Source organism: Bombus vancouverensis, chromosome 15, assembly GCF_051014615.1.
Source record: "Bombus vancouverensis nearcticus chromosome 15, iyBomVanc1_principal, whole genome shotgun sequence".
NCBI classification, from domain to species: Eukaryota; Metazoa; Arthropoda; class Insecta; order Hymenoptera; family Apidae; genus Bombus; species Bombus vancouverensis.
The window spans coordinates 6867025-6883359 of NC_134925.1; the positions used below are offsets into that span (position 1 = coordinate 6867025).

Below are 16335 nucleotides of genomic sequence, written 5' to 3' on the forward strand. Positions count from 1 at the left end.
ACAACTTCTACTCATTGCTGATGCTTGGGTCATAATTTACCTGAGGCCTCAGCTTCTTGCCAACTTCGTGAAGATCGCCGTATCTCCTCGACTAACAGTACCTGTGCCTGTGACTAAGCCTGTCTCCTTTGTGGTCGCCGTTCACGGTAGATCAATGCTCGGCGAATGCTAAGAAATCGTTGGAAATCAGAATCGAGTTTCGATGACGAAAGTAGGCATCGATGTACGTCGAGCGAAAGAATGTCGTCCTGGCACATCGTCGTTAAAGTGGCGAGAACTGGGAAGGAGAGACGTCGCGTCGTCGCCGCGGTAGCCCATTACGACCATTACGTGCCCACGAAACGTAAACAGTCACAGGAATGACGGATCTTGCAAATAAGAGTTGCAACTTTCTGAAACGCCGTATTACGTATTCCGCGTTGTCTCGTCGGCGAGAAATCGTCGAGAACTAGGTGAATTTCAAGGGTTACCAGAGTAGAAAGACCGGAAAGAATATAGGAATGCAGGTCTCTTGCTGATTCATTCTTGCTTCAGTAGTAAGAACGATTAAATTCTTTCATGATAACAAAGAATTACCACAATAATGAAAATGATTGTACGATATGTCTGTTGCATGTTACATAGATATTTTGCATACGAGAGATCTCGTAGTTTGGGCTTGTGAAGATAAATGAGTAAAATAATTGGTCGAATTAAAAGCAACCTAGTTTGAAGAAAATAATGACCCTAGAACAGATATACACGTGTTAATTGCAGAAAAAATTCTGTATCTTTAGCTTTATAATCTACAAATTTTATACTCTACGCTTTTACGTACGAAACGTATGTTGTTTCTTAAAAATTGAAACATTTCCACTCACCGGGATGTCCTCTATGAACACCAATAACTTCCTCCTCTCTTTTCACTTGCTTTGATTTAATATCTCGAACGTGACTTATTTTGGAGCTAAAATTTCCTTGGAAAAATTTCTCATATCAATTTTGCAAACCTAGAACAGTAAGACAATTAAACTTTGACACGCACAATTCAATTGCAGTAAAATAATGTTTCATCGTCGACCTCGTGTATAAAGTATTCAGAAAATTATAGATTTCGTGTAGCTCATTGAAGGAAGTAGGCGAATATCCTGTTATACCGTCCTGCAAGTAGTAAAATCAATAATACATGCGGCAAGCCACAACAAGTAGTAATTGACAATATATGATCAGACTAATGACGCGCTGCTATCTATTACTACTATCGTTATTACTATCACGCGATGTGTTCAACACATTCATAAAACGAACGTTCCACTAGCTACACCGGTACAACCGTTTTATTCTCAACGATTTGCCATGTCAACGTTTGATAGTTACGAGCATACGTAATTCTATATTGAATCGTTATAGTTCACGTGGTTTGTTTATGTAGTATATTATCCTCATGCCTGATACAAGAATGAAACCGCTTTATTAACACGATTACACGTTCCGATTACTGTTAGCTACTGGAAATATAATTATATGATCGTTCAAGTAGCATGAACTTCGTTTGCTTTTTGCGTACTATGTATCATGATTATCCGATAAAAATTTGTCTTATTAATATTCGTCGATATAAATAGGAAATTATTGCGAAAGTATTAGGAAAGGAAAATTACTGACATTATTATTTTTTAATTTTTTCTTCTTTTTTTATTTCTATTGGGAATTGAAATAACGTAGTATACCGATAAAATATGTTCTTTTATGTTTTACAATTCTTCTATCTCGTGGAACGTGTATCCAAATTACAATATTTATGATGCATTTTAGTTCTAATGATATTACTTAGTTAAAGAATAATAATGTAAAAATGTTGAAGCGTAAATAATTCTTCACGTGGAATTTCGAATTTTGATAAACGAATTTCACTGAAATTATCGATTTCAATTGCAATAGAGAAATTTCTTTTGCAATTTCCTAATATTTCCAATTCCTAACATTAATATACTTGTAAAATATTTCACATGAAAAATAAAATATTTCATTTTACAATTGTATTTAATAGATTTTAATAAATACTCATACTATGTCATCCGAATCCTTTATAGCCACTAAGGCATCAAAGAACGTATCCAAATTCCAAGTCAGGTCTTTCAAATCACGTTCAAGCTTTCTATCGCGTGCGAGATCTTCCCTTCCATTATTAATGAATTCTTCTTTTTCCATGCAGAGTAGAACGAGCACGCGGGACTGCAGGACGAACGTCGCAAGGATGATGAGTTCTATGCAGACACAACTGCCTGGATCCTTGCATGATTATCAAATCGACCCTTACCGACTTCTCGAAGATGACCTTAAAGATGTCTACGATAATATACGAGAGGTCAGTTAATCTGTATGATTCACCCATAATGCAATAATCCTTCATGATCTGCGCAATAACATCATCATACTAATTAAAGACTGTTTCTTCTTTCCTTTTATGTTTTATCGAGATATTACGCGTTTCACGTGTTCACTTTCTATAGAAGAACGCGCCTCTCTTTGCAGGCAGACCAGTTTAGTTAGTCGGGAAAACGTGGAAGTCGAATTCCTTAGACAGAACTATTATATAGTTTTTTGCAAGGAATTACAACAGAAATTGGCAAGAAAAATTATATGTTTGAGAAACAGCTATGAAAGAATCATGGAAATTTTAATTGTGATCGCGTAGCCGTCAGTAATTAACCACTGTTGCTAAATAGCTAGCTTTTTTTATTTATATTACAAAATTCTCGAAATGATAATGGTTAGATACGATACAGTTCTAAACAATTTTCGTTGTACAAATGTATAACAATGTAGTAGTATGTGTAACGGTAAGTGTATAAGATCTACAACATATATTAGCGTAGTAAATATCGTTCCTAGCCATTAATTTGCCATTGATTCGTACATCCATTACATTACATGATTCAAACATCCATTATCAAAATTCTTAGTAAACAAAATCGAATAAGATCGTGTTTCGCAAAAATTCATTGCTTTAAAAGTATAACGAAGATACAGTGGAGACTTTCGACAGGCAGTAGTTGGCAGTAAAATTTGAAGATGGATCGAGCGTAAAAAATTTCAAGAAGTGCCGCGGATACTTTGAACGAAATCAACTCGAATCTCCGAATAGTTTAGGTGGCGCAACGAAATCACGATAAATTTCTCTCGACTTCGCAAGAATCTGTAGTCTTATCCACTCTCACATATCGCGTTTCTTCGAGCCAAGTCCAACAACTCATTGAAATCGATTTCCTGCTACCATTTTCGGTACAAACCGTATCGATTCGCCTCGAATCGCCAAGTACTTCCGTCACGACATTTCAACAGGAAGAAGGTGGTTCAAATCCGGAAGAAAAGAACGCCAAGTATCACGCGTAATCGCCCGTACAAGGGAGAGTATATGGATCCATCGATTTACGTCATCGTTGTCATCGGACTTTCCTTATTGTTATGAGATATGGTAAAATTCCTTCGTCGAGAATATGCAAACAAGCAATTCAAGAAATTGAATCGTTCGTTCGATTAGGAATTCGAATAGGAGTTCGTTGACTTCTACAATTATTTATAATTGGAGAGATCGTAACAATAACGATGATCGATTCTTGTCAATCGTTGCTTTTTTTCTACAAGCATTGTATTTACAAATATAAGGATTAACGAAGGATTATATTTTAATTAAACATATACACTACACTATACTACTTTATTTCTATCGTATTGCTATTTCGTTTATTAAACAGTCCATCCACAACAAACATTAATCGTTGAATTTTCCATTGACGTGTCAATCGTAATTTTTCTTCTCGCAAAAAATTGGATTGTGGATGGTTAATATAAATATCTCGATGCCTTAATTTATTTAATATCTACTTATACACGATAGTTTGAAGATTAGTTTCATTTGTCTTTTTATTTATTGTTTTTCGTTCGCGTACCCTGGTAAGGTACTAATAACTACAATTACGTGTATTTAAATAGTATTTACAAGTTTAATTCGGCACGGTTGGCTTACTTAGTGCCGTTAATTGGCAAATAATTAGCTAGCTATTAGCTGGTTTGGCGGATTAGTACAGTTTTGTATGGTTCTATAGACGGCACAAAAGATCCTTTTCAATTTGAAGATGAATATTTCTTGAAAATATTCTCCGTAACAAATCATCGAAATAATTGAATTGTTGGAAATACCGCTTATGTGAATTATCTATGCAGAATCGTTTAGCAACACGCAATTATAAATATTTATAGCAAAGAACGGTGTTTTCATGAATAGTCGGCTTGTGTCTTCGAACGTCTAGCGAAAGCAGCCCGCGACTTCACGGTCTGCATATATGGCCGAGAGTAGAACTTTTACTTATAGTTGACTGTTTAGGTTCTACAACAATTGTATTTGCGTATGCACGTGCAAGCGCGTTTAGAAAGCACTTTTTCTCGCCGCGACAATGGAACGTGATAATACTGACTCGCCACGCAATTACATGCCATCGCTGTGGTGTCATCTTTGTACCCGATTTTTCGTGGTTAATTTGCTCGCGATCTGCGTACGCTTGTTCCATTGAATGAATTTAGTACGGAACTTCTTATAGTACGTACGAAGATTTTCGTGAATGACCGTATATTATTAATTTTCGTTATATCATTTTTATTCTTTTGTATTGTTACATTGACTGTCAGAAATTGATTGATTGATTGATTGAGAATTTGTTATTCTGTAAGTTTACGTTTTCGTGACAAAGTTACAAAGAACGAATATTTATCTTAGCTTTTACGTAAACTATTTTTTCGTATCGAATGTGTCTCTGAAATAAAGCAAAAGGACACAAGGATTAGAATTATTGTAGATTAGCATGTGAGAAGCATGAAGTTGGCAAGTTCCAGAACGTTGCTTTTTTTCTCTAAGAGAAATTGTAAAAGGAGGCAGGAGGAGGCGCGTGAGTACCTCTGTCTTCCGCTTCTTAAGAGTAGAACGTGGATTCGTCGGCTCTAATGCTTCAGAAGAATGCGACTTTTCGTTTCGCTCTACTTTCTTCAGGTTAATAGACAGAGACACAAATTTCAAACGCGACGGATCCGAATATTTCGGTCCAAGGAAATTTACGATCGGTTTTATCCGTACGTTGAAACATTCTGCAAAATCTTCACGAAATCAATCAGCATAATGTCCTCGTGAGTTACTTAACTCGGGATATTTCCATATTGTCCGTTAGAAACTAAACTCGACATACAAGTTTATTATACGTTTGATACGATTCTATATTAAGATAAATTTGCATAACTTCTTCGTGTGAGAACGCGAGAACTTTTATCACATATTTGCGAGTTCTGTGTATGTTCCTCAAATTATCGCGATTCATTTGAATATTCTGCCGATTTGTTTGAAATTTGTTGGAAATCCTACTTTCGACATTTTCCACATTTTTGCATATTACGTGCGTTTGCTGGCTTTCGGTATCTCCAAGTCTCCCATGAATGCTAAAAATCTCGCAATTCGCTAGCCATAAAAAAAATGTGGAAAGTTCAGAGGGTAAAGCTCGAAGTGCATTGGTCCTTACATGGTGAACTTCCGCTCACGTGTGCGAAACGATCACGCGGAAAGTGTCTCTGACGTAAGCTTGCGAAACGTGTTCTGGTAACGAGCGTTCCTTTCGACTTTGGCCAAATTCCAGGACGAACTTTCAGCCGTGTATCGAGGTTGGAATTCAAAGCGAATCGGTCCTCGCCTTTTTAGCCTGCTCGACCTCTTCCTTCTATCGGGTGCTTGCAACAAAGTCCGTCGCCTGTGATTCGTTTCGTCACGTATGCTTCATCATCATCGTGTTATGGGCATCGATTGTCTATGCGTGGCCCAACCAGTCGCTGATAAATCGCTCTGGAATAAGATATGTAACGCCTGTATTGAATCGAAATAAATGTGTAACGTGGAACGAGGACCGATTTGTACGAGCTTGTCAGCTGGAACGGTATTTCGAACAGACGTTCTAATACCACGTTCTCCTTCGCGGGAGTAACTGCACTATCATTTAACGCAGAGACTGGGTCATTGACTGGCGATATTGTAACGCGATAATGATGATAATTAGGATAAAGGTAAAATGCTTTAGTTGTAAAAGGCAACGGTGCTACGCGTTTGTTGTTAGAGACGCGATATTTAAATTAGGATTAGAAATGTTATTGTATGCGATAGAGTCTCTTGTATTTTTAAGTTTTCACGAATTCAGCTCCTCTGCATCCTTTTGTTTTTCTTTATATTCTCTTCTTTTTCAAGCTTTTTTATTCTTTTGGATTTTTTCGTTTCTTTTTATATTCGCCTCATTATATATATTTCATGTATGTATTTCATTAATTTAAAAATAAAATTTTCCCTACTGACTGCAAAATGAGATTGATCTACATACATAGATTCCTCATTAGCCTTCTCATTCAACCTCGATACGTATACGATAAATTATTACACACGTCGTTATGTAATTGACGTAAATGGCGGAATAAAAAATAATGTAGATTATTTTGAAATTTGAATTAATTTCTAACGATTATGGTAACACGATCTGTATATCACCAATTATTTAAAAACGATGCTAAATAACCAACAGTGACATAGTTCAAGGTTTTAGGTCTTATGAATATTCCACTCGCACTCGTGCATACTCAACATAATATAATATTACAGGGCTTATCATAAGGCCAGCTACTTACAAATCTGACAAAATCTAAATTAAGCATCCATCATTTTTTAAAATTGTAGTTCCATTTACGATAGAATTTTATGTCCCAATAGATTTCAATGATGGCAGAAAAATGATAACAATCGAACGATCGTTGTAAAAGCGATTTTGAAACGGATTAATCACGACGGGATTAACATCTAAACTAAATGAAGTAAAGTGAGTAAAGCGACGATTTAGTGGAGCAAACAGATGGATAATTTTAACAAGAAACGAACAGAAGCGTGTCGCGGCTTCTTTAACATTCACGGGTGAATTCCTTTTCACCGTTCGAAGTCAAGGTTACGTTTGCTATTGTTGCAGGTACTCATCAGGAACACGACGCAAAAGGAGCTGCAAACTATAGCGACGTACTACTTCGACGGTAAGGGAAAGGCGTTGCGGCCGATGGTAGCAATTCTCATGGCACGGGCTATCAATTACCACAAGGAAAGAAAGTGAGTTGTGAGAGGCACGCCTCTGTGCGGATTCTTACAAGTTCGCCGTCGATAATCATGTGAATTTTCTCAATCAACCAAATTACGCCCAAACGAATTATATTCCAAAGAATCCGTACTGTTCAATTCATCTCATCGAGAGGATTTGCCTTCAGAGGTGTAAGGCAGGCTAAAGGTTGGCTCAATGAAAGAGCAATTTTTCCTTTTGTTGCACAATCGGTAATTATAGTTTTACGAGCCATTGATGTTTTGTTATTTCGAATATATGTTTGTTAGAAAATACTTATAAGAAGATTTCCTATGTATCTATCTGTAAGAATAACCACGACCTTCGCAGGATTAAATAAAGATTATGGCTCGATATTAGTAACTCATTATACAAACGGCTGCCAGAAATCTCTGGCTAAAGAAAATCTGTTACATAGCTTACGAAGTACGACGTTGTAGAATCTTTTGCGAGAAGAATGCCTATCAGCGTGTATTTTAAATTATTGATACGTACATGCCTGCCAGGGATATTCGAATGGCTGAAATGCCAATGTACATAAGTCGACAATTTTTATTTAAACTTGACTCTGTTGCACACGAACATTATTTCAGAGAGGATCGTTGTTTTTAAATAATTATTTCATAAAGGATACCGTTCTAATTAATATTATCTTATATTTTATTTTGATATTCTAATATTTTTGGAGACGTATGCATTCTAAAAAGCTAATAGGGAAGACTCGTGGCATTGAAATCTCGTGACACCTGAGTTGTACTTTCGAGAGAAAGAACGCGACTTATAAATTTCATTTTTACTGTCGGGCTCGTGAAATTGAACAGTGCAAGATGAAAAAAAACAAGGAAAAGAAACGTAGAAAACGGGAAATATAATAGTCGATGTACATGGTTTATTATTATGCCATGTAAATATATGTTAATAGGGGCGTGCTTTTTCATTTGCCGATGGTCGCAAGAAAAAGTAACTTCACCAAACGTTTAGAAAGCATCGAAAGAATGCAACTGGCTAGTCTCCTCTCTTTCTAATTCATAAATCGCTTTGAAAGTAATTACTTGTCGTTGTGTGGTGAACTGACTACAATGAATATGAATGAGATGTCCCGTGAATGAGAACTAGTGTAACGTACGCTATCACATATGCTTGAAGAATCGTAAATAGTGGTGAGCGTGACTTCGCGTTCCAAGATGTGCCAAAGATAAACCCACGTCTCACGAAAAGATCTATACAATTACTTGTCAACGACTTATACGATCGACTCTGGTCTTTGCTAGATCGTTCAACGTTCTGACGAGTTCATTCATTGTAATACATTTTATCCGATAGTCACATCTACAAATTTCGTGTTAGCAATACTTACACGTATTTATAATTTTCTATCGTCAAATCGAATCATAGTTGATCTTACGATCGGGCCTCTGTAAAAGATCAAACTGATCAAATACGCTTTTATACATTTCTTAATTTTTCTATTTGCGTAAACAAACGATCGGCGTTCAGCTTTTTGAACAAATGAAAAATTACTTACTTGTATAAATTTATTCGGTACTCGTAAGACGGTGACACAAATAATCGTAAATTCTAAGACCAATGTTAAAGAATATTTGTCTCCATTCTTTTCTTTTTCATTGATAGAGTCGAATATGGCTTCTGGGCGATTCAATCAATGAGATCTACCTACATACTTAATTCTTTCAGGATCCAGTTCTTCCTGAAATTCTATCAGAAATATTGCTTTCTATTAATCGTGACTAATAGGAACTCGACGCGTAGATCAAAGCATCGAAGCAGCAAAGGATTAAATCAAGGGTGCTCGATTGGTTTCAGTGGTCTCTTGGATTCGCAGCGACAAGTGGCGATGATCTCCGAGATGATCCACAACGCTTCCTTGATCCACGACGACGTAATCGACCAGCCAGACTTCCGCCGTGGCAAACCTTCTATCAACGTCGTCTGGAGTCAAAAGAAGGTAAGTGAAACAACCCACTCCCACGTTCAACCAAAGTCCAAGCTAAGTAGATATAAGCGGGTAAACTCTATGGTTCGAACACTCGTTCAAGATTCATTTCTTTTTTTTTTCTTTTTGTTCTATAATATGATCAATGACTAAGCGTTCGCTCAAGAATAGTGTACCTTGAAGTATGAAATATTATTGTAAAAATAAATATTATCATAAAGATGAAGAATGATTTCATACTTGAAAAGGTGAACGATCACTTCTCAGGCAATCGTTCTGTTTCTATCTTTCTCGTGTTTCCTAGTTCTTCCTTTTTTTAACGAAACGTATCGACCTGTCGATTTCTATCTGATCGTTTGAACATCTTGAACACGTGGACGTTTCGTACGATGCACCGTGAATTTCGATATCTTCTCGTCTATCGGCCGGCTCGCGTTGATCGATGGAAACTGAAACTCTCTCTGAAATACCGTAGGAGAGAGAAAGAGAGAGAGAGGGGAAGGAGGCTAATGCGATTCGTGACTGTACGCTGACGCTGACCGTGCACGCTTTCCTGGTCTGCAAGCGGAAACGGGCCATCTTCTTTCGGCTTACGTACGATCCGGCGGCGAGATTTCAAAAAGAGGAGTTGACGTTCAGTCGCTTCCTTTCGACGCACGAAGAAAATTGGCTGCGCGATTAATGATGCATTAGAAAGAGTAGAATGAAATTAATTTGAAAGTTGATCACCTTCTCGATTAGGTTTCCTGGTAGCTATCTGGTATTAGGGCCAAGAATCTACCTGAACGCTCTTTGTTTCACAATTGCGTAAAGAACATTTGTAGCGAGGAATTCTTATTACGACTTTTACGAAACCTTCTTATTATTAGACCGCGGATGTTCATGTGTTGATGGAATATTTTAAGATGCGAAAGTAAATATAATTATAATATAATTATTTAGTAGGTGAAACAAATCGCTATTTAGATTTCTTTTTTTTTTTATCAAGTTTTTTATCACACAGGGTTCTTATCGCGATCTTTTCGTAAGATAAATAGAAGACGTGTCCTCGAAATATTTTTATTCGTTCGTTAAAGTAAAGATAGAAATTGTTGGACTAAAAGAGACGTATAATGCACTACAAAAGGGTAACCATCGCTGTCGAGTTAAGCCACGGGACTTTACGAAACCGGCGCATGCATAGCTTCATAGCTTCAGCGAAACTCGATGTTTTAAAATTTCCAAGCGCTCCGATCTTACCCGCGGCTGTAATATCGTACGTAATTATGCCTTGTTACAAAATGTCTATGTCCGCATGTGAACGTGAGAAAGGTTGCAGATCGTTGGGAAGTTGGTCAAGAATTCTTATTTAGTCGAACACTGCAAATTTCAGAAACTGCTTGTGCAATCTTTGACATTTGCTACAGGAACACCTTAAATATCCAACAATATGGCATAATTCAATATTAATGATATAAATAACGATCGTTAATTGGTCAACTGTTGCGATAGCTCGACTAGGTAAAAAAGGTTGACCAGGATGATTTAGAAAGTTCATAGGTCGAACTAATATTTATCTTAGAGATCTTTATTTTTCTTGCGTGTATTTTAAAACTCGAGTACTTCTATCTTAACCATTGCAAAAATGATTTAACTTACACAAAATATCTATTTGCAACTTAAATTACCTTTAAAGGTTACAACCCACAGATTGAAAATCCACGTTCTAGAGAAATGATCAATATGATCGTTAAGACGCAAAATACAAACGATTTGTCATTGCCAAAAGAAGAGTTGCCATATCGTAATAATCCACCAACTGTTACACCAATCCAATTGGGCAATGCCTAAATGACCTACATGGCACACACGAGAAGAATCAAGATGTTGCGTTCACCTGTATTCGCACTTCGGCGATAGGATCAATCTTCTTTTTGTTTTACATTCTCAAGAAATTTCTTTTAGACTTCCCATCGTAGGAAATATTTTTTAATGTCCATGATTCTCACAATCGAAATCAAACGGGCTATGATAAATTATGGTAATTACTTTTTTTTATTTATAGCACATAGCAAATTTTCTCCTTCAGATCTCCAACCCTAGGAAATATTTTTTTAATTTCCAAGATTCTCACGATCGAAATCAATTGGACTATTAATTAGCCACTTTTATGTCTCACAGTGTGTAACATTATTTCTCTGTGTATTAGTCGCGTAATGAGATAAGTAAATAAAATACAAAATGAGATAATGAAACTCACGAGTATCGTAAAATATTATAATTATCTAAGCTAATTACGAAAGCTAACTATAAAATTCGGAACGAAAATAGCAAAGTCGTATCATCGCGATTATAACGGCGTTAACTTTTGAATATCTTTGAAAATTGCAATATTAAATTTCGTTTCACAGCTGGAGAGGTGATCGATCGTACGCGATCGATGGAAACGCGTTCACCGCCTTGTAAACACATGTACTAGGTATAACGCGATTTGTTAGGAAGTTTGAGAAGTGTGACGGCCTTGACGAACGAATTAACGAGTTGCAAAGAAATGGAAAGCCGTCGAGATGGCTACGAAAGTCGCCCACTGAACACTGGAAGGAGCATTGGGCTAACAAATTGCGTAACACCGGTGTATTAACGGGACACTAATTGAAGGAGCTGTTGCGTATGTATATACGTATAATAGTTATCGCTGGGTTACATGCAGACAACGAGGCCGTGAACAAAGTAACCTCGAGTTCTATATTCTGTAAATGTTACCATTCCAAGAACATTTTTGCTCCGATATGTATCGATTTTTACGACCAATGGTCATTTGATTCTCTTCGTGATTCGTGAAAATTCATATTTTTACGAATACTACGGAAAATGAAGAAACAAAACTTGCATAGAGGTATGTGTCGTAACTAGAAGAAATTTTGTACACTTAATTTTGGATATTATGTATATTCTGTACGTCGCTGCATATATAAATTTGCCAATTTCTAAGTGCATAGATGAAAAGTGTAAATATTATATAAAGATAAGGAAGAGTTATTATACAAGTTGCAAGGAATCTTCACTGTGTGGTCTTTGTATTTTGTCACTTAAATGGTAAAATATTACTTTACACCTACAGACACATATAGACATTCTAAACATTTCTTCCAAAAATCGCAGAAAATCAGAAGCACGCGGTTCGCCGACCAATTTTCTACTCGTCATATTCCAAATGATAATCGGAGCGCCTGGCTTTCTGAATTGCCAATTCCCACCAATTAAACTCGAATCCCCGCGCTACAATACACAGTTCGTTAACTCTCTATTAAAAGAAGCATTCCTTTCTTCCGGAAAAAAACTCTACTTACACATACCCCTTCGTTTCCACGTACACGTATATCTCTGCATTCTGCGTATATATTTTTACCATAACTATTCGATGACGTTAACGAAACTTCTACGTGGCGCGATTATTTCGCTATTTTCAGGCAAATCAGCGCTGTTATAATTCGATTTCTTGGCAGCGATAATGGACGGCCGACAGTTTCGATCCGTATCATTGATCGAAAGTTATTTGCCGAAGGAACGTATCAGACTTTTCGTTAGCTGGGGCTGCGCCCTGGTGCCCACCGCGCTGATTCACGTTCGCTTTGCGAAACTCTCTGCCTTTCGCAATAATCGTCGGTACGTCGATAAAGTGGCGAGAACACGGTGTTTTCGAAAGGAAAGCTCACGGCCGTTTTGTTGGGTGACACGCGTGAAAAACAAGCGACGAAGATGCCGGATGTGAAACTCGAAATTACGACGCGTTCGTCTCGAACCATTGTCAGGCGAGACAACGAGTCGAAACGTTTCCTGGAATTAGTTACGATGGAGTTAGCACTAAGTTCCATTGAGTTTCGGTTGATCTCCAGTAGCGCGTTCTCTTTCTTTCTTCTTTCTTTTTTTTTTTTTTTTTTTTTTTCTTTTTTTTTTTTTAGATGGTAAAGATGAGTTAGATTATTTTTGAGATACAAATTACATAGAGAAGAGGTTGTTCTTTTGAAATTCTTGTCAAAAGCGGGAGAAGTGACTTGTAGTGAAAGCATTGGAATAGATGATGGCGAAGATGGTTCCAGTGTGAATGTAAAATTGATAAATTATACTTGGAAATGCGGAAATGTTGAAATGGTTTGTTTGGGAAGGATTGAAGGTACGTTTCCGTATAGAAAACTAGGTTTTTAACAAATTTCATAGAGATAGTAGCCAAAGTGGACGAGCTCCAGCGAACGAGATAATTGTTTTCTAAAATATACTTGCGTTCGTTCGTAGAACTCCCTTTTTACGAAACTTCCTTTTTTTATAAAAGATCTACGAAATAACGACGAAGGGATTATAAGATTTATTGTCTAGTTTTCGTAGCCGAATAGCGAATTTTATTTGGAGATTGTAAATATATATAGGTCGAATATCCATGAGAGAAATTTTTCCCAAAATTCGAAACATGTAAGATGTACAATTACTTCCTTCTTTTTACAGAGAACATAGAGATTTTAATCGCCGTGATTTTTATTGTTAAGACAACATCTGTCGACATTTCACGCGGCCTTCAGCGTCCAATTCTATTTAAAGTTAAAGCTTCGCCGAAATGACATGACACGTATTGAATATTTGATATACGACATCGTACATTCGCACTGATAGGCTCCTAGGATATTTCGTTCCCGCATAATCAATGAGTTCCTCTCCCGTTTTCTTTTTTGCTTGTGAAAGTTCAAGGTGAAGAGATGGAACTGAAAAGAGAGAAAATTTGACCATTTTGATTCATATTATTCATCCTAATTTAACGGGGCATATTACGAATCTAAAAACATGTAAAATACGTGTATGATCATTTATGTAATTCCTATGAATACTTTCATTTTTAAAATTGATAAAATTCCGAAAGATCCTATACATATAATATCTCGAATCTCTACGTTGAAAATTGATTGTTAATTATTCGAAAAAAAAAAAAAAAATGTAATTTCAACGTTATAATTCAATCACACGCACGTCTATTTATAATGCAACGACTTGATATTTCATCCACATTGCTAACTCTTAACCAATTTATTAATCGCCTGTCTTATTTATATCGTATCATTGAACAAAGACAGCACTAACCACATAATCGATTCTTCTTCAGACTGTATTATTTTTCTGTCATTCTCTTATTTAGGATCTTATCCCTCGTCATTAGAAGATTTTTCAATTTCACAAAGACATTGACAAAACGATATAATCGTTATTGATATTGATCTCTCGGTCAAATTGTATACTAATGATTTTCTTTGAAACACGAAACATCTGTTTCTCGATTAAAACTAAAGCGAGGTCGAGACGTAAGGAAGTTCGAAGAACGCGGCATGATTGACAACGTGTTAATTTCGAAATAGAGGCAACGATTGTAATTGTACATTAGAGAGATCACAATTGAAATGATCGTCCTTCGCGTTAATCTTTTCCATGCACTTTCCTATTTCGATCGAAGAAACGAGGTAGAATATCTTGCATGCCGTTGTTCTATTCTACGTGGCTAGAAAGTCGCTGCAATGCAAATAAGGGCCGGAATAAGCACGCGTTAAATCGTCGAATGGTAGAATAGGTCGTCGACGGCGATGCGACCACGACAAGCGTTTCGATTTCGATGCATATGTTTGCGGTTATCCCGGTGGTGAGCAAGGAAAACCGCCGATGAATATCCGTCGTATCCAAGCTACAATACTCTGAAACCTTTGATTTCCAATAGCTTTTAACATCGGCAGACGCTATTCTCTGGTTTCCTGGCGTCACTCTGTATCTGATATTCCAACCGCGTTCGACAGCTTCTTTAACGCCTAATTAACAACAATAGTAAGATTTCTTCCATTTCTTGCTAGTCAAAGGATCATTTTTATCTTGTTACTGTACGTAACATTATGGGTCGAGCCAAGCTCGATCTAATGGACTGGAACTACTAACTCGATAGTTAAAAAGTCGTAGATAAATAGTCAATAGGAAGTACTTAAAAGGCACTGAAATCTCTTTAGGTTGTGTCAATTTTCATAAAGTGTTTCTCTTCAAAAATAGACGGTTAACGCTGTGCCTTATAAGCATTCTTTAAGTAGCTCTTCGAACGATTATCGGTTATTTGCCGTTGTGACTGATGCGAAATTATATATTAAATATACTAGAAAGCTGCACAATCTGAAGAATTTTGAAGTTGTAATCAGCGTCAAATTTAAACGTTTTATAAATCTGTTTTTATTGAATTTTAATGCCATGCCAGAATAACGAAAGATTATTAATTTATTCCTAAGCTGAGAACGTGTATTTTTTATGTCTGAGAAATATAAAAAATACAGAAAATTTCTCTCTAAATTCTCTCTAAATTCAGGGGGTTAAGTTTATAAAATTATTGATATCTATCTTGAATAAAAAAAAAATACACAAAAAACATACATGATGCCATAAATAGAAATTCAATTTTATATAAATTATACTTTGAAGAAATATTTCGTATATTCTATTTTTTAATATATTAATAACAATTAATTTTTTAATATTCTATCTTTTAATATTCTATTTTTTAATATTCTATATTTTAATAATATATTTAATATTCAATATGTGATGTAGATGAAAAAACGTTGAGGCGAACATTTCTTTCTTTCTTTTTTCAGTAGAATCATAATGAAAATCACTTTCTGACGTGTTTGAAAAGTTTTTCACTATATTCGTTCATTTTACGCTTTCTGTATACGCTTTTACCTTAATCGTAGGCCCAAACTGTGTCCATGTGTAAGACTAACAAAAGAAAGTGGCCTCCTCTCGCATTGCCAAGCCTCGATTACCCAGTAAGATCATCGAGTTGTTCGTATAAAACCAGACAAGTGGAAAGATCTTCATTGCGATAAATTAATTAATATGCAAACGTATCTCGATCAATGTGTATCGTTTTGATGTGCTATTTAAATAAAAATAAGAGGGGAGAGGGAACTATTACGAGAGCAAACGCACGTGTCATCCATCAATATCGAACATTTGCCAGATCTAACTTGTCTGCTTCTATTTCGAAAGATATTCAGTGAAAGGAAACACGTTCTTTAATCGTGCATAGCCGTTTCATCTTTCTTAACTTTTACAACCTACGAAAGGCTCGCAATTTATCGTTAATAATACAATGGAAGCTGAACGATAAAATTATCTGCAAAATCTTCCGGAATTTACAGTATATTTATTTGTACATTTATAAAT

General features: G+C 36.1%; 1 protein-coding gene and 1 long non-coding RNA gene across 2 annotated transcripts in view; one reads left to right on the plus strand and one right to left on the minus strand.

Annotated features, from left to right (window-relative positions):
- Positions 1-16335, plus strand: part of qless (decaprenyl diphosphate synthase subunit 1 qless) — a 53143-nt gene that overhangs the window by 33762 nt on the left and 3046 nt on the right. The window contains exons 2-4 of the mRNA XM_033335434.2: positions 2195-2347; positions 7023-7156; positions 8988-9129. Coding sequence (XP_033191325.1) covers positions 2195-2347; positions 7023-7156; positions 8988-9129 — 429 coding nt within the window. The remainder of the gene's footprint in view (positions 1-2194; positions 2348-7022; positions 7157-8987; positions 9130-16335) is intronic.
- On the minus strand, positions 596-16235 carry LOC143303674 (uncharacterized). Its single transcript, XR_013060194.1, has 3 exons — positions 15850-16235; positions 861-989; positions 596-726 (listed from the first exon to the last, which is right to left on the minus strand). It is a non-coding gene; the product is annotated as an uncharacterized LOC143303674 (long non-coding RNA).